The following is a 25450-nucleotide window of genomic DNA, read 5'->3' as shown; positions in this document are numbered from 1 at the left end:
GGGAGCAGGGTATGTTTTATCTTGTCTCGTCTTTTAGGGCAGTACATCCGCAACCGCACACATGATACCCAGGATTTCGGAATAATGCGTTGCTTGCGGAGGTTCATGGGGCACCACCATTCGTGACGAATTTGGAGCATATGTTTCATCGTAGCATTATCTGTATATGTATATATACCTACATGTCATCATCATCATCATCATGATCATTCGCTGATTTTGTCTTCTATCGCTTTGGGCTGTCCAATACACACGAAACTACACACTATTTTTTCCACACACGCACATTGGACCGAGTCAATGTCGAACATGTTTCGGCGACATACAGGAGGAATAGAACAATACTCTATGTGCGTCCCTTTCGCTCGCGAGGTTGTTCGAGTCATAGGAGTTGCAATGCGCGAAGATTCAGACGAACTTCCTAACGAGGCACGAGTCGAAGAAACACTCGAAGAACCTTCATCGTGGGCGAGAAATTTAAGACTCCATGCCTTCCCACCTAACTACTTTCTCGACAGGTTTCCTTAACGATAGAAAGACTTGAACACGAAGAAGGGCATGAGCACGATATCGTGGGAGAGTACCGATGAACGAGCAACTGTTGGGATCTTTGCGCCCAATTTTTGGAATACAAATCTTAATGTCCATTCTTAGTTAGTATCAGACTTCCAGATGGATACATAGGAGGCAGTACAAGCCCTCTTTCCGGACCTGAAAGCGGTATCAGAATACACGGGGCGTTATTGTCACAGTCCATGTCTTCCAGAGGCCGTTGTCGACGACATGATGCTTGCGTTCAACATACTTCTGACTAACGACACATAACATAGAACGTCGTAAGGGCATGTTCGATGAGCCCTCCCATCCCGAATCTGTACTGCGGTCTAGCTAACAGTCTAGCTAGACCATCGAATAATATCTTACGCGACTTTTGAGAGCTGGATGCAAATTTGACTCGAGGAAAGCAGGATATGGTTGGTGGTGATCCAGATGACATGGAGGAGGATGACAAATTGTTTTGCAATCGTCGTTGCAAATGTTATTCAAATTAGTTGCGGAGATCAGCAAGCGGATGCAGTGGTTTGGAGTCTCTGCTATTATTGTATCACATAAGTATGGAGATTGGCAAACATTGAGAAAGACATCTCTGAACATTATTGGAAGGGATGAATTCAGAACTTCTCCTATGACCTAGTTCTATGCCATCTATTTTCCAACTACGGTGGTCCTTCCCTACAGGGAGAGTAAAATGTGCAAACAACCTCACAATTGTCGTGCGTCCTCCAAACTCATATAATCAGCATCATCTGCACTGTCCTCCGATGCGGAAGTCACAGCAGCCTCGTCATCCGAAATAGGAGAAGGTTCCCTTCCTGGCTGAAGTGCCCCCGGTGCAGATCCCGCAGCGACCCTGGCATTCCTAGCGGCGGCAGCAGCAGCAGCAGCAGTGAAGGGAAACCATACGCCGTCACTCGACGACGAGCGGACAGCGATCTCGTTCGAATCGACCTCATCGTCCGTAAGCCAAGATGATGTAGTTGAATCAGGGCGTTGAGGGGTCTCTTGGTTCGGTGCAGTGCGAGCGGCGGCTCGCAGGCGAGCTTCTGCCTCCGCTTCCCGCCGCTCACGGGTTCGTCTTCTTTCCATTTCAAGCCAGTTGTCAGGTAGTTCGCCTTGATGGATGCCATCATCAGTGGGAGCGCCTGCAGGTGGCGCAGGAGTACGCGTCTCGCAGCCGCCTACCACTGGAGACGGGGTGGCGGCTTCCCCTTCGCGTCGCTTGCGCATGAAACGTCCAACGTCATCGTGGCCCTGAGCAGTCCCGGTTAGGGTATCCGAGTTCACGGCTAGGAGTCGACCTCGACTGTCAGCACGCGTGAGGCCCTCACGATGTTCACGAACGGCTCTGACATCAGTAGGGCGCAATTCAGGCAGGGGCGGGAGGTGCGAAGGGCCTGCAAGTGGCTCGGCTGGTCTTGGAGACGATGAAGGTGGTGGAGGTACTCCCAATTGGCCTAGCGATTCGAGACGTTGGGGTGGCGGATTCACAGGCTCGTTCACGCCTGAGAGGCTCGGCAGGTCATCGCTGCTTGGAACATGAGCAGGATCGACGGTGTTCGGGGGCGTGCCCGGAACTAGAAAAGGTGGTATGGTGCCCCGCCTGGGGTTGGGAGGGCCCGGTGGCATGGGAATGGGCGGCGTGGCACGTGGGGTTGGCACGACGTCCGGAGGCACATTGGACTCTTGACGACGCGAACGTCGTGGGTGTATTTGTTCATCCTCGCCGAAGCCAAAGCCTTGGGTAAAGTGTTGATTGCGCGCGCCGGAGAGTAGAGGTGAGGCAGAGCCATCGAAAGTCCCGTACGCTGCATGGTGTCAATTTCGATCACAAAATTATCGAGCAGAGACTGGCAACTAACCTCTGCTATCAACCGGATCATTATCATCATTCTCGATCACTGAATCGCGGCGACGAAGCAGCAAGTCGCTTAGCCGTCTCAGGATCCTGCGGTATGTTGCAGGGTCGCTGATGCGCCTGTACGCATTTCGCCAGGTCTCGAGTTCTGCGAGACTACGAGCGCGGGCAACAATGGCGCTGCTCGACCGCCGTAGGAACGCAGTTGCTTGCGTAGCAAAACTGCGCCTTGGCTGCTCTCGCTGCGACAGCAGTAAATCTGCCGGATCTTCATTATCCGAGCCGCCGCGGAGCACCAAGGGTCGAGAGAGCCGAGGTCCTGTCCGGGAGTCATCTGGCACCCTGGGTCTATCCTCTTGATAATTCAACCTTCCACGGCGATATTGTTCAGTGCTGTCAGCATACGCAAGGTCGCGCTGGCTGTCAGAAGCGTGGGTCGTGCTCAATTCCGAATCGCTCTCAGCAGGTTCGCTTCTTACTCTGTAGCGGTGCAGACGCTTGATGCATGCCCTGAGACGTCCATCTGTGGCGAGAGGATGCCGTGCACGGTTAAGAAATACCTCGATGATTATCCAATCGATCAGCCTGTGATGAGCTTTGCGCATAGCGCGTGAAGATCTTTCCTTCCAATCTCCCGCCCACTAGGAACCGGGAACAATGCGAACATGATCTTCGTCCGGCCGATACGAGTCCCTGTGTTGGCCTAGAAGAGCTGTACGCTCGTCAGCCGCGCCATCCGAGTTGTTCGCCATGGTAGTGCGTTCCGAGTCAGCGGCATCTTCATCGTCGCTGCTGTCGTGATTGATGCCCTGTCGTTTCTCTTGTTGTCGCGTAGCATGGAATGAAGCAGCCATGCCAAGTAGAACCATCTGTAAAGCTCCCGTGACCATATAGACCAGCCAGGTGCTCCAGCCCTCCACCCCCACGCGCAGGAAGAGACTGTACGCAAACAGGAAAGCGCCAGGTGCCTGTATGATGAGTGTTCCCACACTCAAGCTCTTCAAATCCTTGATCTTCGCAGTGAAGTAGATCTGGGGCAGGTACTGTATCGCGGCAAGCACTCCAGAGACGGAACCCAGCAGATCCGCCCAGGATTGGGTGTGCTGAGGATAGCGAATGACCAGGATCAGCGATGTGAGAGCGACTACGAGGAGTGAGAGGATGATGGCGGTTCCGACAATGAGGGGATCTCGTGGGCGGCTTGGGGGTGGAGGCTTTGTCAATGTAGCAGTTGAGGTGGAAAGCACCTCGCCGTCCTCTTCTCGCGGCGCAAAGGTGATGTACAGGAAGACGCTGAGCGTAGTCAGTATCGTGCAGTTGTCAAGCAGAAATGCAGTGTCATACATGATCATGAAGCAGGAGAACTGAACTGCAATTTGGAGGACTCCGAGCAGGGCAGCTCCACAAGCTCCTTCTCCGATCTCCCGGCAACAAAGCATGTCGGCCCTGCTGGTGGGAAGCGTGAGAATGTTGCCGATGGCAGCGATGCTGCTGAGCCCGCCCAGGAGGATCCACCACGGCGACAGGCCATCGCTGGACTTGCGAGAGATGATTTTGTAGTGTTGTGGTAGATAGCTGACCAAGATGCCAACGACCAAGAAGGCTGCGAGTGTGACGGTGAACCAGTGAGGATGTTCGAGGGGGATGCAGTGCTCTGACAGCTTGGGTGCCATGTTTTCAGTGCGGCGACAGAGCTTGTCGCAAGCCGCTGAGGACGATGAACGACAGCCTGGTGAGCGAGAGACGGAAGACGGAAGGTCAGGTCGACGCGTGTAGCAACAGGTGACGCGCGCGGGCACCGGAGCGAGCCTTAGCGGAGTCAGATCCGTGACGTGGGGCTCGCTTGGCTCCGCCAGATTTCGTGCTTGATCACCTCCTCGAGGGGAAATTGCTGGGGCGAGCAGCAGCGACACCTCGGACGCACGATGGACCGAATACGCCTCCTCGATCTCCCGCGAGAGGCGCTGCTGCTCTATCACGCCCATCGAGTGGAAGTACTCCTCTCTGCCGGCATTCTGCTGGCCGCGATTCGTCTGCTCGTCCATTGGAGGAGTAAGAAAGCAAAAGCGCTTCTGACGCCACCTTTGGGTTCGCCAGTCCGAGAGAAGCCATTACAGCTGGTCGATGAGAAGAAGGCTGCGAGCAGTAGTATACCACAAACACTACCGGCAGAGCCATTAAAACCAAAAGGGCCCAAACGCGTCAAAGGCGTGCGGACGGCAAAGCGTAAGGACAGTCCCGTCAGGGCGATTGATCAGATTCAACCATATGTCTTCTACTATTCTCTTGGAGGGTCAACGCGAGCGTATGCAGAGAAATTGGCATCGACGTTTGAAGCCAATGACAGGGTTCTGGCTCCCATAGTCCACGACCTGACCGAGATCGACTACGATGACTACTTCATCTCTGCCCCCAAGCAAGCCCGTAGTGGCACCGCCGCATTCTACTACGTCCTCCTCCCATCCTACAACATCGACACCGAGTTGTCGAACTTCCTATCGCATCTCGAAGAGACCCACCACGATTTCCGAATAGACGATCAGTCGCTATCAGGCCTGGCAGGATATAGCGTCTTTGGCTTTGGAGATCGTCAAGAATGGCCGACGGAAGAAGAAGGTTACTGCAGTCAAGCGGTTGAGGTGGACCGGTGGATGGCCAAGCTGACTGGCAAAAAGCGAGCGTATCCATTGGGCACGGGAGATGTGAAGGGCGACGATGCAGACATGAGACTGGAAGAATGGCGGAGGGGTGTATACAACATCATTGAAGATCTAGGGCGAGGTCAAGGGCTAGGTGTTGGAGTGATAGGAAGTGGAGACCCTGCAGAAAGTGGCGACGAGGCTTCAGAGGATGAGGACGAAGAGACACTTTTTCCAGCTCAAGGACGAACGACAAAGCGAAGCACGACTGACGATCTCGAAGACATCAAAGCGCCGATTCCAGTCGACTTCACCACCACCTCGACCAAGAAAGCACCTCAACCAGCTGTTCCGAAAGCCATGGTGCCCAAAGAGTCGCCCACCTACTCTTCCCTCACCAAACAAGGCTACACAATTGTCGGATCACATTCCGGGGTCAAAATCTGTCGCTGGACTAAATCCGCCCTGCGTGGCCGTGGCTCTTGCTACAAGTTCTCCTTTTACGGCATTGCCTCACATCAATGTATGGAGGCCACTCCGTCATTAGCGTGTGCAAACAAGTGTGTATTCTGCTGGCGACATGGCACAAATCCGGTAGGGACGAGTTGGCGCTGGACCGTCGATCCGCCTGACGAGATTTTCCAAGGCATGACAGCCGGGCATTATCAGAAGATCAAGCAACTTCGAGGTGTGCCGGGCGTGCGAGCGGAGCGCTTCGCCGAAGGGATGCAGATCAGGCATTGTGCCCTCTCACTCGTCGGCGAGCCCATTTTCTACCCACACATTAACGAGCTCCTGGGCATGCTGCACGCAAGCCACATCTCATCGTTCCTCGTATGCAACGCTCAGCACCCGGAGCAACTCGCGGCTTTGGGGCCTGTAACACAACTATACGTGTCTATTGATGCTTCTAACAAGGACGCACTTCGCAAGATCGATAGGCCCTTGCACCGAGACTACTGGGAGCGCTTCACCCAATGCATGGACATCCTACGTGAGAAGCGTCACACCCACCGCACAGTTTTCCGTCTTACTCTGGTCAAGGGCTTCAACATCGACGACGAAGCCCAAGGCTACGCGGACCTCGTAGAACGTGCCCTACCTGCATTCGTTGAAGTCAAGGGCGTTACATACTGTGGCACGTCCACCTCGAAAGGCGCAGGTCTCTCGATGCAGAACGTACCTTTCTACGAAGAAGTCCGAGCCTTTGTCCTTGCGCTCGAAAGAGAGCTGAAGACGCGAGGTCTAGACTATGGCATTGGAGCCGAGCACGCGCATTCATGTTGTATTCTCCTTGCAGATAAGACGCGGTTCTGGCGTCCTCTTGGAGCAGGCGACGAGCAAAACATCAGAACGAAGTACGAAGGTGCAGGGAGATATCGCACCACCATTGATTATCCTGCTTTCTTCAGGTGTGTTGAAAGTGGACAGAAGTTTGGACCGGAGGATTATGTTTCGGAGACCCCGACTGCGGAGTGGGCGCTTTGGGGCAATGGGGGCTTCGATCCGAGAGATGAGAGAGTAGATAGGAAAGGACGGCCGAAAGAGATTGAGGAGGTGAAGAGAGTTGTGGAGATTTGAATGATGACACAAACTACGCAAAGCAGGCGACCACGAATCAATAAATCCAGAACCAGTCACTCCACGAGGGATCCGTAACGATCAGAAGATGAATTCACTGTGAGACCAACTTTGGCAAAGCATATTCAGCTACAAGACAATTCAATATGGAAAGCTGAAGTCACAGCACCTTGGAAAATATTATGGTCATCTGAAGTCGTGATCTCGTCAGGTATAGTATCGACACATCTAGGACTATTCATTCTCCCCGAAACAATTGCAGGTACTGCTGCAAATGCCAATGCTTCTCAGCATGCAAGATCATACTCTTCTTTACCCCACTCACTTCAACACCACTATCACCAACACCAATATTATGATCAAAATAGTAATCGTGATCCAATTCCAATTATCCCTCGCCTTTCTCGAAAACGTCGTCAACCTCTTCTGCGCCCCGTGCAACTGATTACTATGCCGGTCAACTCCCCTCTCAACATCATCAAGCAATTCCACTTGCTCATCGAGCTCATTCCCCATTTGTATCCCGAGCATACGTTGTCTCCCTATACTTTGCCCCAAAACATCTAATTGATCGTCCTGTTCTCGCAGGACTTGATTGTGGTATGAGTGTATTTGTTGATTGTCTAGATTATCCTGATTCGGAGCTTCTGGCTCGTCTCTGTATCTTTCTTGATCGGCGAATAGGGCTGCGCGGTTGGCTTGCGCTTCAGCATCGTCTTCGTCTGGGTTGTCTCGGAAGCGGACGTTCCTGGATTTATTGCTCGGTTTGGATCGTGCTGCTGCGAAGTCGGATGCTAGGGCTGGATTGTTGGGGGTTGCGATCTCGGACGTGGGAGGCGCTGAGCCGTGGAATTGTGCGTATAGTTGGTTGTATTGTTTCCGTAGTCGCGCCAATTCCGAATCGTCTTCTTCTGCTTCTCCTAGATCTCGCCGTTGGGCTTCTAATTCTTCCAAGCCATCTTGTAGCTGCGACAGGGATCGCTGGATCTGGCCATCTTGTTTGCTCGGCTCGAGGTTGAGGCTTATGGCTCGTTGCCGTTCGAGGAGCGAGAGCTTGAGATGGTCGGCTAGCAGCAGCAGTTGATGAGGTGAGGTCGACATGGCACGGTGGTGGTGGAGGATTGGCGAGCGCCCGCAGAGCTCCAATCTGGACTCTGTTACGCCGTCCGAGGTGATGCCTGCATGCGGAGGCGCAAGTGCTCGTGCGCAGTGTTTCAACTCGCAGTCGAGGCCGGAATGCGATACACTTAGGGTTGAAGGAGATTTCTTGCGATTACAGTCTGGCAGGCTGCGAGCAAGATTCGGGGTCGATTCCTGATTGTATCCGCAATGCGACAGGACGGAACTGCGACAGACTGGGTCAAGGCTAGTTGAGTGAAGATGTCAACAGGCAGCGGATCTGCGAGGGCTGGACAGATGCACGTGAGAGAGAGATCGTCGGACCGGGGTGCGTGCGAGGCGGCTGTGGCTTGAGCTCCACCGCGACACCTCGAAATAGCGGCGGTGCCAGTGGATGAGGAGGACGAGGACGCGGTGGTAGCACAGCAGGCTACGTCTTCCCAGCGACCCATATTGCGGCTGGCCAGAGCATCGATATAGCTAGAACTTCATGCCAACACCCGTCTGCTGCCCTCGTCTGCACATGCTCGGGGGATGGGCATTTGTAGCAGTCGGTCGAAGCATAAATCGGCATACCGTGCACACCCAGGACATGGCGGCGAGCCCTAACGAGCCCTCTCATTTGCACGTCGTGTCGTGAGTTTGCACTTCAGACACTCGTTCCGCGTGTCCGGGTTCGCGCATCATTTCGCTCCAGACATGCCTCTGCCGGGAAGTCGATGCATCTGCTAAACCGGCACTGCTGACTCCATCCGACATATTCGGGAAGCACGCCATCACCGGCCTCGTCCACCACTTCTCCCCATCACTCTCCCTCGTTCAGTCTGTCTACCACGGTTGGCTCTCGACGCGCGCGTCGCCAGTCTGCTGTTGTGCACAGAACGCAGCAAGGAGTGATTTGCGCTGACGACAATCATTCGGATCGCCCCTACCCACGCTAGCGGCGGCTGCTAGACCTCCCTCCATCCTCTGGGTTTCAGACATGTCACGACCTCTCTTCTTCAGATCCGCCCGCCGTGCTCCTCCGCAGACCACCTCCACACAATCGCATAGCAGAGCCGTGTCCCACGGTGGTGCAAACTTGGACTCCGGAGCCGCGGATGTGGGGGCGACCATGCAACGAAGCGCTTCGACCAGCACAGGCGCCATGTCCTCCTCCATGGCGAGGCTGGAGCGGCGGAGGAATATGGAAGAACGCAATTTTCTGAAATCAAAGGCGCGCTCGCAAAACCTCAACCCGCCTGTGGATCTGCGCCTCCTGGACTATGTTGCCACTCCGGACGACAATCTCACGTGCCCCATCTGTCGATGTCCCTTCGTAGACCCGGTCGTGCTGGCCGAGTGCGATCACTACTTCTGTCGAGACTGCATACGACAGACATGGTCGCTGGTGGCCACGTACAATCCGCTCGCTGCCAAAGGCGATTGCCCGACGTGCCGGACGCCAGCCAAGCTCGGACCGCGGTCGGCAACGAGCAAGATCTTGATCAATATTGTCGATGATCTGCTCGTCAAATGCCCGAAGACTGACGAAGGCTGCCCTGTGGAAGTCAAGCGTGGAGAAGTGCAGGACCACATCTCCATATATTGTGGCTACGCCATGATCGAATGCCCCAAGGACGGATGTGAGTTGCCGGTCCGGCGCAAAGACTCCAAGCAAGGCTGTCTGCACTTTCCCGTCAGCTGCGTGGCATGCCGTGAGGAGATGCAGCAGTGCACCTTGGAATCTCACTGGAAGACACAATGTCCTGATCGCAGAATATCTTGCGATTTGTGCAAAGAAGAAGTCTATTACCGCAACTTGTCTGAGCACAAAACGACCCAATGCTCTGCCAATGTTATTCCTTGTCCCGGGAAAGCGCTTGGCTGTACAAGTCGAAACATGAAATCGCAAGCGGATGTGCACTCTAGGAATTGCACTTTTGCGAAAATGGCTCCGCTCTTCACCATGATGGTTCAGCGGTTCGACGAGCAGGAGGCCGCCCAAAAAGAAATGAGTCGAAAGTTGGAAGTGCTGCAAAATGGATTTGAATCGATGCAAAACATCATGTACACGAGTTCGCCCAACCCGGACCGCACGAGTGCCGACTCAAGCTCAATACCACTTCTGCGACCGCAGGGACGGAGCAGTCCTGACACGATCAATGGCCTAGTCTCCCCGTTGCGAGCCAACGACTTTGAAATTGATTTCGACACAGCAGCCAGATCACCACGCACTGGTCGCCGGCCATCTCGAGAAACCTCACCGCGTCAGCTGCCTGAAGTACCAGGGCCTCGTCCCATGGATATACCTGAGCCTTTCACCTCAGACTTCGACCTCGCATCGCCCTTTCCACCTCCTGCCACCAATGGCCCCTACGCTTCTCCCCTTCACCATCTTCTGTCCATGCACGAGAGCCTCCGAGACGAGATGTCCCGCATAAGCACCGCTCTTTCCGAAGTGGATGGCCGACATCAAATGCAAACTCTCAATGAGAACCTACGCACACGCGAGGAAATCTCCTATCTCACAGCACAAGTCGCAGGTCTCAGTCGACAAGTCCATTGGCTGACATCTGCTCAACTCCAGCGGCAGACTCGGAGCGCCACGCCAGGATCTTCGGGTGAAGCAGGCCCTAGTGTCGGCGCGGCCATTTCTTCTGCTGTACAAGGTGCTGCGAGGATGGTGAGTGGCGGTGCTGCTGCTGCGCCCAGAGAGCCTGGCATGCCTCCCATGCCTGTACGGAGAGGTACCAACGAGGAAGGCAGGACGAAGCTTTAAACCCTACCTCGACCGTTGGAATCTGGAACGAAGCAAAATTGAGAAAGCCAATCTCCCAAAACCACGCGACGAAACTCGCACGCGCCAGCCGAAGCTTTTCTTTTGTGTTCTTCGATCGTCATGATCTTTCTTAGCGAAGGCGTTGTCGTGTTGGGCGGCTGTTTTTTTCTCAGAATGTTGACGTTTTTTCTACGTCCTGTTTTTGCGATATCCCCATAGCTATTCACGAACGGAACGAACATGGGCACGGAGGGCACAGTGGCGGGATTACGAAGGAGGGAGGCGCGGAACCTGTTGCAACGTACTCTGTGGCAAACGGGAAAGATAGGCCCCAATGTGTAGGAGAGAGTGAGGAATGAGTAATCGATGCCATCTGTTGCAGGCGTAATCTCCACATCCCATCGACCACTGGCATGCAGGGTATCGGTGCTGTACGATTCATGTGCCTGCTGATCAACAGGGTCAACCATCCTCGAAGTTTATATGAACGCGTCTTGCGGGGACGTGTTATTTGCACTTTCACATCGAACTTAAGTGTTATTGTTTCTGTCGATACAACGAAGCTGTTTTTCACTTTGATCATAAAATTGTCAAAGGACGTAAGATCGAAGAAGGACAACGTGGATGACTGGATATGAATGCCCGTCGGCCTGTACATTTGAAACTTGAGGCAATAGCCTTGATGCGAGAGCTGATGTCTGAGGAGAGCAATGTTGGCAAGCCTTTGTCTTGCGTAGGCCGCAGCATTCGAGGCAAGGCGCGTTGGGCTCGGCCACTGGCTGTCGATAGCTTGCTAGCACGTCGCCGATGATCCACATCATTCGTCAGCTATACAGCTGCATGCAGCTCATCCAGCCGCACCTGAATAGTAGATGGTGTGGTGTTTTTTGTTTTGTTTTCTGCACTTGCCCAATAAAGTCACCACTTCGCTGCTGTGCCACAAATTTTTAATATCTTGACCTTAATGCAAGACAGAATGGGCTCACGACCTGGAATTGTTTTGTACGAAAACGAGTCGTATCTGATCCGTCCTGCTGTCGACACCGACGAATTTCGAAAAGTATGGTGGGGTTTCATGCAGACTCTTGGCTGGGTATGTTGGATCGACACAAGCCACGAACTGTGTGTGTAAACATCTAAACGGTGACTGTGATGCCAGAATCGTGGATACTATGATTTGGACACATACATGAATCCGAGCCGCGGATATGGAATGATTCTACTTATCGAAAAATCATCCAATACACCGGTCGGTCATGTGGCTGGCATTGTGAACAAGAATTCTACCGGATGGGTGTCCATGTTTATCATTGATGAACGCCATCGAGGAAACGGACTTGGTCGAGAATTGTTCAAGGCTGCGGAGTATGATTTGGCTCGCAATGGGGTGGAATGTATTGGCCTTGATGGGGTTGTTGAGCAGAAGCAGACTTGTGAGTGAGCGAAATCAACAACAGCGGATATTTCATCTGACTTTATGCAGATGAGCGCCGCAACTTCGTATCGTCGCCCTTGGGGACTATTCGCATAATGATCAGACCTTTGGTGGAGAAGGACCCGGTGCCTAGGCCACAGCTTCCAGAGGGCTCGCAGATGATCGACATTCGCGATGTACCACCAGAGCTTCTGGCTGAGCATGAGCTGAGTATCACTGGCTTCGAGAGGCCCGCTCTGTGGGCAGGCGAACACTTGTTCCATCGCCCGGACGTTCAAGGCGTTGCGCTGGTATTGACGTCCAATCCAACATCGGCCAAGGACCTCGGCGGCTGGGCCGTGAATAGGAGGTGTTCTGGAGGAGTGCGCATAGGGCCTGTATATGCGACGGACCCAGCATCTGCAAGAGCAATATTGGTTGCTACCATGGAGTTGGCCAGGGTTGAAGCTATTCGAAGCGTGCCGCTACCGAATGAGAAAATGAACGACTTTACCGCAGAGCAAATTATAGAGCAAGCGACACTCGTGTCTGAAGTATGGGGTGGTAATGCTGATGCCGTCGATTTGTTCGGACAACTTGGATGGAAGCCGGCAGGTGTCGACTACTATCGCATGTGGGTTGACGGAGAAGCCACACTGGAGCAGAGCAAAGATGGCGCGGCCCAGAAGAGCGTCTATGCGATATTCGATGCGGCAACAGGCTGATCGACGAAGATCCCACAAATGCAAAGATGTTGTGCCGTACATATGCGGCGTGCCAGTCCCCTTGCCAGATAGCAGCAGCAGTGGAAGATATATCAACTGCCAGTACTCTGACTTGTGTCTGATGGCCTTGTTTCCTCAATTTCTTCTATCCAGGTTTCGAAGGCCATGCTGCCAGCATGAACAGCTCGAACGGGTCTGGTCTGCTTGTCCAAGTTCGGCTGTTGCTCATCGAGAGGTGCTTGTGCTGGCACCCAGTGCTGCGGGTGCTCGAGTGGAGCTTCGCCATCAGGCCGCAATTCAACTGCAACTGTAAAGGTGCAACCATCTGGCAGCTTCTTCATATCGGCTCCACAATTCGATAGTCGGCTCATAGTGGCGCGCATCTGCTCTTCAAGATCAACGAGTGGCAGTACAGGCATGTCGGGTCCATCTGCCGCCTCCAGAGGCACGTTGTGCTCATTCTCGGAAACGACGGGGAATCGCGAAACGTCGAAGACTACTCGTTCAATCGGCTTGTTTTGCTTGCTGTAGATAACTACCGCCACCAGTTCGGCATTTCCTTTGAGGATCTCCTCCTCGACAGCATTGACGGCATCATTGATCCATTCACAGACCTTTGGATGTCTGCTCTGCCGCACAGCAAAGTTGTACGTTTTCGCCGAGATGAACGATGTTTTGGGGTAGATGCCTCGCTCGTACAGTATGGTGTGAATGGCTACTGTGAGGAAATCGCCGAAAGCCGTCACGAAAGTGAGGAAAGTAGCCGGCTCTGTGGCCATTCTTGCGAGGCCCGGGCAAGTATCTAGACAAGCTGTTAGTTGACGTGAAGACGTTTCATGTTGGTATGGCGTCCGATTGTTGCTGTTGCTTCGAGACGCGGAGCGGGCAATGACGCGACGCGCCCGCGAAACGCCAAGGCCGAAGAAAACCCGGGTGGGTTTTGGACAGCGACGTTGTTTTGAAGGAGCAAACGAACACTTCTTGCTCGACCTTACTAACGCGCCTGCACAGTGGCTGATCAGCTCTGAACAATATCTACATGCTCTTGGAACCGGACTCTCGCAATTCCACTGGTGATCCGGCGTCGGCTCAAATTCGACGCGATCCATTCACTTGGAGTCATTCGAGTAGCGTGGAATACAATTCCAGCGCGGCGGGGCTTCCCAATTCCTTTGGCAGCAGGTCCACGGCACATATCTGCATGTTGCACGAGAACTACCGGCACTAGCAACGACGCCACACGCCATGGAGGAGCAGCTGGTCCGCCTGCTGACTGAGACACAATCGCCGCAGGAGGCGCCACGAAAGAATGCCGAGTATCAGCTGAAGGAGCTCTATTCCAACCCGGACCTGCCTGTCGGCCTGCTCTCGATCGGAGCTCATAATGATGTGCCCCAAGACGTTCGACAAGCAGCTCTGCTGGTGTTGAAAAACTTCGTGTTGGCCTGCTGGTCGACTCAATTCGACGAGTTCGCTGGCCCACTTTTTGTGGATGAGCAGAGAAAGTCGCAGATTAGACAAACGTTGCTCGAACTTTCTACCAGCAGCCGCGATGAGAGGAAGATCAAGAGTGCAGCTAGTCTTGTTGTCAGCAAGATCGCCACAGCAGACTTTCCCGATGACTGGCCGGATCTGTTGCAGAACGTTATGAGCGTTGTGTCTACTGGAGTCGACAGCCAGTTGCATGGTGCCTTGAAAGTACTCAATGAACTTGTGGACGATTGCTTTAACGAAGAGCAATTTTTCAAAATCGGACGCGATCTGGTCAAAGTCGTCTACGATGTGGCTACAAACAATACACGAAAACCGACACTCCGAGCTCTTGCGGTTTCCGTGTTCCGATCAACTTTCGACATCCTTGAAATGGTCATGGAAGACCACAAAGCTGCAGTCAAGTCGTTCGCAGAAGAGAACCTAGCTGGCTGGCTTCCATTCTTCATCGATACACTGAAGTCTCCGCTGCCGTCGCCTCCTCCAGAAGGCTCGGAGAGAAGTAACCCAGAGGCCGCAGAGCAGTACAGGGGTTCTGTCGCTCTGAAGTTGCAAATCGTCAAGAGTCTCATGCGACTACGGACACTGTTCCCGCAGATGTTGTCTCCACACAGCCCAGCCCTCTTCTCGGCTACTTGGCACGAGCTCTCAACACTACAGGCTCAGTATTACGAGATGTACATTGAAGACGATCGCCAAGGTCGATTGGAAGATGCCGATGGACTTCCTTATACGCTGGACTTCCTGGTGCTGGAGGAGCTCGATTTCTTGCAGGCATGTTTGCGTGCACCTCCTGTGCGGAAAGAGCTCGAGCAGCAATTGCAGTCTGGTGCTGCTACCTGGATCATCGACATGATGAAAGTTGCTGTCGCATACGCACAAATTACCACTGAAGAAGAGGGTCTTTGGGACATTGACGTGAATGTGTTCTTGTCAGAAGAGGTTAATGTCACTGCCAACTACACTCCGCGGTCCGCCTGCGGCGATCTGGTCATCAAGCTTGGCGAATGGCTCAACAATGCCACAGTGGAAGGTCTACTTACATACACGCGTACACTTTACTCCGAGAGCGCAGGCTGGAAGATGAAAGAGGCTGCGCTATATCTGCTCAACCAGCTACTGGGCGACTTCCAGGATGTCGAGAAGCAAATAGGGCCCGAATCTGCAAACGGATATGTTGATTTCATCAAGCATGCGATGCAAGAGGAGCCAGTGTTCCTTCGAGCGAGAGGGTACCTGGTCGCTGGAAGCCTTACGAGAACGTCTGGCAATGCTTTGCAAGCTGTAGCGGCTTCTTTCATGGAAGCATCCCTGCAGGCAATTGCGAACGACGAGTCAGAAATTGTCAAAGTTTCGTGCATACGGGCGTTGCAGTACTATCTCGCAGCACTCCCGTCTTCGGTAACCATCCAGAGACAACCTGATATTGTGGCATCGCTATCCAATTTCCTCAACACACAGGACTTGAGCGATCTGGATGATAGCGATGATCTTCTCATTACCATCATCGAGACCCTTCGTGATGCCATCATGCTCGACACGCGGACGTGCCTGGTTGGTGGTGGACTGGACCTCCTCTTCACGGTTGCCAGCAAAGGTGCAGCCAACTTCCAGATCGCCCTCTTGGTCACGGAGACATTCGAAGACATTGCCGAGACCATTGCGGAAGCCGGACCAGAAGCTTACGCTCAGCTTGCACAAAAGGTTCTGCCATCCCTCATGGGTGCCTTCGACGTTGCATCGTTGACGGAGGAGAATGCTTTGGCGAACCTTGCCGCCGAGCTGTTGGCGGTTATGGCTGACCATGGTTCAAGACCTCTACCTCAAGGCTTTGTCAACACAGTGATGCCACGCCTGAACCGACTGCTGCTCGGGTCCCAGGATGACGAACTCCTGAAATCGGCCACCGCGGCCGTGCGACACATGCTTCGGCACGATCCTGACCAAGTATTCAACTTCCATGACCAGGATGGGAAAGGTGGTTTGGAGATCGTGCTAGTCATCATCGATCGCTTGCTCAACCCCTCCGTTGATGACCACGGAGCTGCGGAAGTCGGAGGTCTTGCGGCGGAAGTTGTGGAGAAGGCAGGCTCTGAGAAGCTGGGGCCCTATCTCACACAATTGCTACAGGCTGTCGCAGTGCGTCTCGGCACTGCCACGCAGGCTCAGTTCATCCAGAGTCTGATATTGGTGTTCGCCCGACTATCGCTCATCTCTGCGGTCGAAGTCGTCTCCTTTCTGGCAGATATTCGTATTGGTGATCAGAGTGGCTTGCAGGTGGTCATGAGCAAGTGGCTGGAGAATTCGATCAACTTCGCTGGATACGACGACATTCGTCAAAAGTAAGTTTTCACTTTTATCGCACTTCCCTCGTTCACACTACTGACCCCTCTTAGCATCGTGGCACTATCAAAGCTCTATGAGCTCAATGACCCACGCCTTGCCGAAGTGCAAGTGAAAGGAGACCTGATCGTGCCTAAATCCGACCGCATCATGACTCGCTCTCGTGCTCGACAGCAACCAGACCAATTTACTATCATCCCAGCACAGCTCAAAATCATCAAAGTCCTGGTAGAAGAGCTCCTCTCTGCGTCTGGGCCCAACCGCGCACTTGACGCTGCAGCAGCAGCCGATCTCGACGATGACGACGAGGACGGGGACTGGGAAGACGATGCGAACGACTTCTTGGATCTTGGTGCTGGTATGACGAAGTCACAGCTGATGGCTTATGCCGCGGAAGACGGACCTTCGATGAACCGGGGCCGAGATGATGAGACTCAAACGTTTCTGGAAAATTTCTTCCGGCAGCAGGCGCAGAATCCTGCGTTTGCCAATGTGTTCAGCTCGTTGACACCGGAGGAGCAGGAGAAGTTGAGGGGTATGAGCGCCTCGTGAGGTTTGACGAAGGCTATAGGATAAAATAACGAGGTTACGCACGTCAGAGCTGGCGAGAGATCGCAAATTAGCATGGATGAGATCCGGGTGGCATGCAGATGTATGAGCGTGGCATTGAGGAGACGAGCATGAGACGACACGTGTGCACGATCGGATGTGCATATGCCTTTTCAATATACCAAAACAATCAAGCGGATGTGTTTACTGCTTGTGATCACATGAATACGGCCAACCTAAAGAAGCTCATAAGATTCTAGATTCGGCTTGTGGTAGCCCAGTGGTCTCCCGGTGAGTTACATCAATGGTCTCTCGTTTTGCTTACTGTTTGTGCCCCCAGTAGCATATCTTGATCTCCTTGGGTCCAGACACACAAGACAGCCTGCGAGATAAAAGCAACGAATCCAGTCTGAGCCAGGTATCGTCTGCCGTGCAAATAGACTTTCGGTCCATCTCAATCGTCTAAACTACTCGGTGATTGCTGGACCACTCCAGATACTTCACAACGGGTTTCATCCAATTTGCCTCCTCTGCCAACCAAACAGCCGCTGTCTCGATTTCGAGAGCTGCTTGACGAAGCTCCTCGATGCTGAGAACCGCTCCCCGTAAATGCAGCACAATCTCATCACCATCAAGTCGTCTCCGAAGAGCACAATTATTGGCAAACGGCGGAGCCGTAACACTGAAGACAGCGTCAACCACTTCAATGTTGCGAAACGTAGCCGGTCCAGAACTCATTTCCACTCCCAACCAGTTGAAAAAGCAAGTCGAAGCTGATGTTGGGAAGAATGCAACAGAGTCGGGATCCAATGATCTCATGATCTCAGCCCAGGGTGCGGCTGCGTAGTTGTGTTGAAGGTTCTGCTCTTCTTGTAATCTTAGCAGGAAGTCGATCGTTGATTCCTCGGAACCCGGCTGTATGAGATTCATGATGAGCTGGAATGTTTGACCTCCAACGTCGCTGGCCTGTAGTTGAGGAGCCGTGATTAGAATGGACTTCGGCAAGAAGGGAAATCGATCACGTCCTGCTTCGACATGGGAAAAAACCGCATGCGTGTGTCCAGTCTGGCGTAGCAGAAACATCGCAGTCGCGGCTTTGAGGACTAATGATGGTGCAAGGCCCTTATGCACTGCACAGAGATGCTGTGCTGGTTTAGCAGAGAATGTGTGGATATAGCCGTCTCGCTTTTCTTCCTGGAGAACAAGCTGTCTGCCCAAAGATGGCCAGAGGTGCTCCTGATGACGGGACAAATGTTGCAGCTTCTCCGCATGGTATTCGACAGCTGTTCGCGCGGTGATTGAGTCGCGCAAAGTGAAAAGGGTTTCGCAGTAAGACTGATATGATACATGTGATGAGAGAGCGATACTCGATCCCAGTGCCTGGTCAAGATCATCATTGACCAAGGACGCGAAGGTGGCATCGGTGACGGCATGGTGCACTGGGAGATTATTAGTGTGCGAGTATCAGCCTACGAGTCTCGTGGCTTACTGTTATGTATCAAGGCGGCACACTGAGTCTCCTCACAATAGAGCATTGTTGTGCCCACCAATGGCCCTGGTAGCTGAGGATGATTTCGAAAGGCTTGCACATGAGTCTTCAGCTGGTCAAGACTTTGAACTGTGCCGCCATCTCGTATGAGACTTGCTAGAAATTCATCGTTGTGCTTCATCGTAACGTGTAGAGCTAGATCCGGACCAAGGAGACCTTCATTTGTGACTATGAATGAGGCTAGCATCGGGTTATTCGCCCAAGTTCGCAGAAGTGCAGCGCGAAGACTCTGCAAAAGGTCAGTACGTCCGGTACGGTGCTCATTACCGTCTAGTCTCACCTCGACAGTGTGTCCTCGTGCGAGAAACAAGACTTTGAAGCTCCACTTGTCCAGAGTTCCATCCTGCACCAACACACGGGTGAAGTCATATGCTGGGAACACGAGCTCCACATCCCTCCAGTCTTTTCCATAGGGTGAAATGGTATGCTCAACGACCTGTTTTACAGTGCTGAAGGTGAGTTCACTGCCTTCTAGGAAAATCATGACTTCAGCATTGAGCGAACGTTTCAGCGACAATCGCTCCGCTGCATTACCCTTCGAGACCGCATTGGGTCCAAGCGGCTGCTGCTCAAGCATTTTGACAAGGGAGCCCACAGTCTGAGTGCCGATCAGGTGGTCCATACTCAGTCGACGGCCTGTCTCCTTTGCTATCCTGTTCATCAATCGCATGAGCATTATGCTGTCAACGAGCTCTGAAAGTTCAGTCGTCGGAAGAATACTCTCAACAGGGATGCCGGTAGTCCTGGCGATCACAGAAAACACCTTGATGTCGAGAGAATCACCGCCCGTTGGGTGGTCGCCTTCTTTCTGAATTCTTCGGTTCACAAGGTCCTTGAGTTTCGACTTCTGAACCTTTCCAAGTGCTGTCCGAGGGTAATCAGTTATGCCAACATCTTGCAGGGTGATCACGTCATCCAATGCGAACATCTGGCCGAGATGTTGTGAAATGACTCTCTTGATTGATGCAACCATGGGTGGATCCAAGGTTCTACTCACGACCGCAATTGGTACTTCGCCTGCAACCTCATCAAGGAGTCCCACTACGCTGAGTTCCACGTCTTTCATGTCCGGTAGTTCTCTTGTGACACAGGCTTCGATAGCCGAAGATGAGATGTTGACTCCGCCTCGGATGATCATTTCCTTGTACCTGCCAACGTAGTAGATTCTCTTCTCGGAGTCCATGGTGACCATGTCGCCAGTCGCAATCCATCTTTTCTGGCCTTCCACATAGAAGTTTGGGCTGTTGGACTGTCCAAGATATCCGTGTACGAGACCTGGTCCAGTGAAGTGCAATTCACCTGGCGTACCCAAAGGGACAGGATGTGTACTTCCAGGTTCGCATATCTTAACCTCACAGCCAGGTAGGCAGCGCCCTATGGTCATAGTATTGTGCTCATTATGAGCAGATCTGCCGACCTGCCCGCTCGAGAATACAGCCTGCTCCGTCATGCCGCCCAGCACTTCCACGCCATGAGCCCCTAGATTATCGATGCATGCTTGTACAACCTGTGAACTGACGCCAGCTCCACCAAGCCCAATAGTCCTCAGACTTGTCAGCTCATTGGATGATCCAGCTTTTGCACTCACGAGCGCATGAATCATAGTCGGCACGCCTATAAAGTGTGTCACGAATTCTTCTCTAGCTGCAGCGAAGAACTGTTGTGGCTCGAAAGCCTCTCCAGGAAATACAACAGTAGCGCCTGAGCAGAGCGCAAGAAGAGCCGTGGCATACCACATGAGGTGATTGTTAGGGGCGACGACCGCACAAACACTGCCATGAGTCGCACGAGCCGCGCGAATCTCCTTGGTGCCCGTAGCCAGCATCGCTTGCCACGATGATAGTCCATGAGGATGATCCAACTGACACCCTTTTGGCAAGTCTGTAGTACCGCTTGTGAAGAGAATCATCCGATCATGACTTGAAGTCGCCAGCATTTGGTCACTTCTGGAGAAGGTTGGCGTATTTTTGTTAAAGTCAAGTATGGTTCCGAAGGAGAGCCAGTCGTCGAGGTTGTGCTCTTCGATCATGATTTTGACTGCAGAGCGCAGCTCCGTATACGATTCGACCTCTCGAGCTATGTCTTGCGATCCAGCAATGACCACGGCGCTCTCGGATGTGCTTTGGCGTAATGCTGTGCCAATCATGTGCTCAAATTCCCTCCTATTAGCCAGATTGCGAGAGTTCAAAGGCACCAGTGTAAAGCCCAACCTCCATGCCGCCCAAAGGGTCAAGACGAACTCGGCACAATTGGGCAAGAATGTGAAAACAATTGTGCCAGAGCTTATTCCGCGAGCTGCCAATCCGGTTGCCAGTCGCTCTGCAGTGGTCTTGAGTGTTCTGTAGGTCCACCTCAGACGATCGCAACGAGCAGTTAATGTAGCAGGAGTGCTTGCAATGCCGTATAAGTTGTTCGGCTGATGCATTGAGACAAGGGCAATGCTGTCGGGATACTTGAATGCTGCCGCAAGTAGGCTCTCCCAGCAGCTGGGATATGATTCTGGCAAGCTAGCACCCTCATCGTGACTCAATCCGTCGATTGTGCCTTCCGTCGCTGGAGGCACGAACTGAGACATTGCATGGAGCTGTGTGTATGCAAGATCGAATGGACATGTATCGGCGAAGTTATGTATGTCATGTGGTAGTGCGATCGCTTTTCTTCAACATAGTGCTGCTTCAGCTCCCTTCAGCTCCTTCCGCCACATACGGTTAGCTTGGCGCTACTGTATGCCCGGGAGAATGCTGCGGGAAACTCATGGCGTCTCAAAATGCATTCAGCACAGTTGCGATGCATAAATTTGGACGAATGTTGATTAGCACTGACTTGTCTGTGCGTGGCTGACAAGGGGGGTATTCATCGATGGGAGCCGCCAACCCGAGGTGTCACCTGAGCTCCAGGAGTCTGATTGACTTGGCTCCAAAGGCCCGAATATCGTTCTTTGGAAAAATACCATCGTTTTGTGAAACCAAGAAGTGCCATCGTCATCAATGTTGTTGTAGAAGTTGAGCTCGGAGGAGAAGTGGAGGCAAGCTTTCTAACACCATAGCTCCTGCCTCAGGCATTCCATCGAAATTGTAATATTGTCCAAAGTCTCCTAGCATATGTCTTGCTCGATGTCGACCAGGCGGTCAGTTAAGACACCGCAAGACCATGATGAGACACACTGAAGGTAGTTGATTCGTTGCATGACTGAGACCTAGAGGACAGCCGATTTCTCCCACAAGATACATCCGATCAGCATAATCTCGCTTTCTGGTGTCCCTAACAGCCGCACCATTGACCATGTAAGTCATTAGCAGCCTGCGTCCAAATCTTGCAGCGGCAAGCTCGTGGCAGAAACCACCATTTTGTGGCGAATTGCGGTTTTCCCCGGCCGTGGGCGATTCTCCCAATATCTGCCTCTCTGGATCTTTCTTCAGGTTTCTCGCAGCTGCTTCCACAACATTGATATAATCGTAGGAAATTCCGCTCTGCAACGATCGCTGTCAGCTTAGTGGCTCAGTCAGTAAGTCGTCAGTCCTTCTGATGCTTGACCATGTCAAAGTCAGAGTGGACGGTGCGTAAGCAGAGCCAGCTGTTACTTACTTTGCCAGGTCAATGTGCGCCACTGAGTGGTCGGCGATTGTTTTGGTATATGCTTCTTCGCCTCCCCCATTTTCGCATAGCTTGTAACAGAGCTTAATCTGCGATGGAAAACTTTTGCATCATGGAATCGTTTTTGGTCCCATTTCATACGAGCACCATCGGACGAGGTCGGTTTTGCCTGCAAAACCTCCGTAGACCAAAGATGATTACCCGCGGGTTATATAGGCAAACCCAGAACCTCACATGCTAACAATCGTTGTCGGTAACTTGGCTGAGTCAGTAAGTCGTGAGGAATGTCATGCTTGATCTGAGACTGCTGTCTTCTAATACGAGGAATGAGATTCTCTGGTTGAGGAGCCATATTATCTTCTGTCAATTACTGGCGATGGTTCGTTTTGCTTCCGAATTCTCGACCTTTTTGCCAAGCGACCAAAAGCAGTTGGTGTGAGGATCTCTTCATGATGAGCGTGGTCCATAACTTGTACATGTTTGAGGTAATGGGATCTGCTCAGCATCAGCACAATCCCAGCGTAAAGCGTCCGTTTCCAGAGTTAACAACATCACGATATCATGCAGGAAACTACATGGCCCCTTCACTGCAACTTCTTCAACACCTCGACCCCTAGACCCAAGACTTCTTGGCTTTTGGTCACCCTCAGTGCGTTCTTTAGCCTATCCACCATGCCCTTCTCTTTTAAGATCTTCGACCCCCTCTCTCCAATTTCACCAGGGGCAGTCACCAAGTTCAGCACACACGCGAAACCCCGATGTCTCATCTCGTCACTTTCATCATCTTCACACATCCCGACAACCAACTCCACGCCCTTTCCATGATTCAACACAGCGGTAACAGCACTGTCCCACTCTGTCAACATTGCCAAAGCTCCTCCAGCAGCTCGGCGCGTGGCAAGATCCTCCGCGTCTGTAAGAGCGAGAAGTACATGTAACCTTCTATTCGCATCCTTCGAGCCGTCGGCATACTTGGCTACGCCAGCAGGAGAAGCCATGAGATTGCAGATCAGTTCCACACTAGCGCGAGACACGAGAGTATTGCTCGAAAAGAGGAGATCCTCCAGACGCTCAAACGCTGCAGATCTGAGAAGCAGATCTCTTGCTGTGGAATCCTCCATGGAAGCGAGATTCGTCAAGGCGAGAAGAGCTTCAAATGTAGGTAGAAGGTCGCGTTGTTCGGCATCGGTGTCGTAAGTCAATAGCGGTATGAGCGAGCTCACGGCCGTACTGACGGGCAAGGCAGCGGAGAAGACGTGCGCAGGGTTAACGGAAATGAGAAGACGGGCGAGAGCATGGGAGGCGTTGCGGTCGATGATAGAGGCTTCGGAAGAGGACTTGTCGGTTTTGGCGATTCGTTCTCGGATCTGGAGGAGTAGCTTGACGGAGCCCTGAGAGACCATTTTGGTGCGGTGCTTTTGTTCTTTGGCAAGCGCGAGCAAGGTTCGTACAACCATGGCAATGTTAGTTGGCGAGCTGGTTTGTTTGCAGCTGGCCACAAGTGCTGTGACAATGTCGGCGTCGAGCAACTTCTTGGCTCTGCTCGTGACAAAAGTGTCGTTGTCGAGAGGGTCGTCTGCGGCTGGCTTTTGCTGATTTGCGTATGCCTTTAGTTGCTCAATCTTCTTCTGCTCTGCTGTTTTGGGCGGTCGATAAGTGGTCAAGTTCGAGAAGATTGTCAAACATCCGAATGCAGCAGTTGGTCGGTCTGTAAGCGCCGAGATCAGCTGTTTCAATAAAGCAGCATTAGAAACGATGTCTTCCTTGACTTTGGGTTGTAATGTGGTGTAGGCCAGTCCTTCGATTGCTTGATCTTTGTTCGTCTCACTAACGAGGACAAGATCTGCCAGCTTGGCCGTGACCTCTTCCGATGATTCGGCATTGATCTTTGCTAGCACCAAGGATGCCAGAGCTTGGTGCTTTCCTTCCGCCTCATCGGAGAGATTGCGCAGCCACGGCGAGCAATAACGGTCGATGGCTTCGCGACACGGTTTGTCTACACACGCCGCGCTCAGCAATTCGAGAGCTGCTACTTCGAGCGTCGCGCTCTTTCTGCTTTCGATTAGCTCGTCATGATAGGCGCATCTCCCACACTTCCTGCTTACCGTTTCCCTTGACTGCCTGACTCGAAATTTCTTTCCAGATTAGGCACAAGTTGTTGCACAAAGCCATCGGTCATGAAAAGCTGTGCTGCCACAGCAGGTATCATGGGAAAGACGGCCGCGGCCGACGAGAAGGCAATAATGAAATCATCAATCGTCTGCTTGTTTACTCTCGCAGCCAAGTACTGTCCGAACAGCTGCTCTCCTTTCTCCTTGGTCGTTTCGAGGACTTTGGAGGTGGCCAACATCGCCTGACTTCGCAAAGGCTGCTCGAGACGAATGTCTAAGCTGTCCAAAATGATCTCGAAGACATCGAGATCAATGAGAGGCTCAATAGTTTTGGGAGCAAGTGCAACGAGCCTTGCCACGACTTGCATCAGCCGCTCAGGATACTCAATGTCGACATCGATGAGTTTCGCGATGCACAGACGGAACAGATCTCGCTGAGCTTTGATCTGGTCATCTTTCGATGCCCAGAGTGCGTCGTTCAGTGGGATTGTGCTGAATGCTTTGAGACTTTCCGGTCCTCGTTCGTAGAGCTGGTTGTAAAGCTCTGTCACAGGATTCTGGAACTTCGCGCCGAGCAGCTGCTGTACATCTCTGCTGCGATATATGAGAGTCCCAGTGAGGGTATCGAGTAGAGCAAGCTGTTTTGAACAGCTCAGGATCAAGTCGAAAGCTCGTTCAGCGTCGTTCTTGGGGAGGTGTTTCTGCCGCAGGGCATGCAGTGCCGTCTCGCCATCGCTTTCCGGACCGCTGCCGAGATAGCTTTCGATGAGTTGAAGCGCATCGCCGGTCCTTTCTCGCTTTTCCAAGGCCACCAGGGCGTCTTTCACGCGAGCATTTGCCGGATCGAGATGCGAGGCTTCTTTCAAAGCTTGGAAGGCTTTCTGCAAGTCTCCACCCTCGGCTGCCTCATCGGACCTCTGGAGCAAGTCTGCAATCCTCGTCTGGGCGTCGGCGGCGGACATGATGTGCCATTATTCCCCGAACAGGCAGGAGGTGCAGAGAATGAAGCTAAGAGAAGAGGCGGGCGGATGGTGCGCGAGCGATCGGCGCCGAGGATGGTGGCAGCTCGTCATGTGTCCGGCGTCGCGTGCTTGACCGAAGTGGAGCCCGCCAGCCGTGACTACTGCCTCATCATCACCGACGCATTCAATTACCCAG

General features: G+C 52.8%; 10 protein-coding genes across 10 annotated transcripts; 4 read left to right on the top strand and 6 right to left on the bottom strand.

The window, feature by feature from the left end:
* Nucleotides 1–1263: 1263 nt before the first annotated feature.
* RHO25_007945 (uncharacterized protein) lies at nt 1264–3021 on the bottom strand (the record flags this gene model as incomplete). The annotated part of the gene is made up of 2 exons (XM_023600108.2): nt 1264–2366; nt 2421–3021. 2 exons carry the CDS (start codon nt 3019–3021, stop codon nt 1264–1266), a joined length of 1704 nt encoding a protein of 567 aa, XP_023449134.1.
* A 36-nt stretch (nt 3022–3057) lies between these two features.
* Nucleotides 3058–4089, bottom strand: RHO25_007944 (uncharacterized protein; the record flags this gene model as incomplete). Its single annotated transcript, XM_023600107.1, has 2 exons — nt 3058–3709; nt 3761–4089. The coding sequence occupies 2 exons, from the start codon at nt 4087–4089 to the stop codon at nt 3058–3060; spliced, it is 981 nt and encodes a 326-aa protein (XP_023449135.1).
* A 252-nt stretch (nt 4090–4341) lies between these two features.
* RHO25_007943 (uncharacterized protein) lies at nt 4342–6636 on the top strand (the record flags this gene model as incomplete). The annotated part of the gene is made up of 1 exon (XM_023600106.2): nt 4342–6636. The coding sequence occupies one exon, from the start codon at nt 4342–4344 to the stop codon at nt 6634–6636; it is 2295 nt and encodes a 764-aa protein (XP_023448868.1).
* Nucleotides 6637–6957: 321 nt separating this feature from the next.
* RHO25_007942 (uncharacterized protein) lies at nt 6958–7737 on the bottom strand (the record flags this gene model as incomplete). Its single annotated transcript, XM_023600105.2, has 1 exon — nt 6958–7737. The coding sequence occupies one exon, from the start codon at nt 7735–7737 to the stop codon at nt 6958–6960; it is 780 nt and encodes a 259-aa protein (XP_023449358.1).
* Nucleotides 7738–8737: 1000 nt separating this feature from the next.
* Nucleotides 8738–10516, top strand: RHO25_007941 (uncharacterized protein; the record flags this gene model as incomplete). Its single annotated transcript, XM_023600104.2, has 1 exon — nt 8738–10516. The coding sequence occupies one exon, from the start codon at nt 8738–8740 to the stop codon at nt 10514–10516; it is 1779 nt and encodes a 592-aa protein (XP_023448866.1).
* A 964-nt stretch (nt 10517–11480) lies between these two features.
* On the top strand, nt 11481–12655 carry RHO25_007940 (uncharacterized protein; the record flags this gene model as incomplete). The annotated part of the gene is made up of 3 exons (XM_023600103.1): nt 11481–11609; nt 11676–11949; nt 12000–12655. The coding sequence occupies 3 exons, from the start codon at nt 11481–11483 to the stop codon at nt 12653–12655; spliced, it is 1059 nt and encodes a 352-aa protein (XP_023448867.1).
* Nucleotides 12656–12747: 92 nt separating this feature from the next.
* Nucleotides 12748–13434, bottom strand: RHO25_007939 (uncharacterized protein; the record flags this gene model as incomplete). The annotated part of the gene is made up of 1 exon (XM_023600102.2): nt 12748–13434. One exon carries the CDS (start codon nt 13432–13434, stop codon nt 12748–12750), a length of 687 nt encoding a protein of 228 aa, XP_023448595.1.
* A 466-nt stretch (nt 13435–13900) lies between these two features.
* On the top strand, nt 13901–17041 carry RHO25_007938 (uncharacterized protein; the record flags this gene model as incomplete). The annotated part of the gene is made up of 2 exons (XM_023600101.2): nt 13901–16488; nt 16543–17041. The coding sequence occupies 2 exons, from the start codon at nt 13901–13903 to the stop codon at nt 17039–17041; spliced, it is 3087 nt and encodes a 1028-aa protein (XP_023448594.1).
* A 459-nt stretch (nt 17042–17500) lies between these two features.
* RHO25_007937 (uncharacterized protein) lies at nt 17501–21162 on the bottom strand (the record flags this gene model as incomplete). The annotated part of the gene is made up of 3 exons (XM_023600100.2): nt 17501–18477; nt 18528–18816; nt 18868–21162. The coding sequence occupies 3 exons, from the start codon at nt 21160–21162 to the stop codon at nt 17501–17503; spliced, it is 3561 nt and encodes a 1186-aa protein (XP_023448765.1).
* Nucleotides 21163–22765: 1603 nt separating this feature from the next.
* RHO25_007936 (uncharacterized protein) lies at nt 22766–25254 on the bottom strand (the record flags this gene model as incomplete). Its single annotated transcript, XM_023600099.2, has 2 exons — nt 22766–24233; nt 24287–25254. The coding sequence occupies 2 exons, from the start codon at nt 25252–25254 to the stop codon at nt 22766–22768; spliced, it is 2436 nt and encodes an 811-aa protein (XP_023448764.1).
* Between the last annotated feature and the right edge of the window lie 196 nt (nt 25255–25450).

This window comes from Cercospora beticola, chromosome 5, assembly GCF_033473495.1.
Source record: "Cercospora beticola chromosome 5, complete sequence".
NCBI classification, from domain to species: Eukaryota; Fungi; Ascomycota; class Dothideomycetes; order Mycosphaerellales; family Mycosphaerellaceae; genus Cercospora; species Cercospora beticola.
This window is presented reverse-complemented; position numbering and strand designations above follow the sequence as displayed.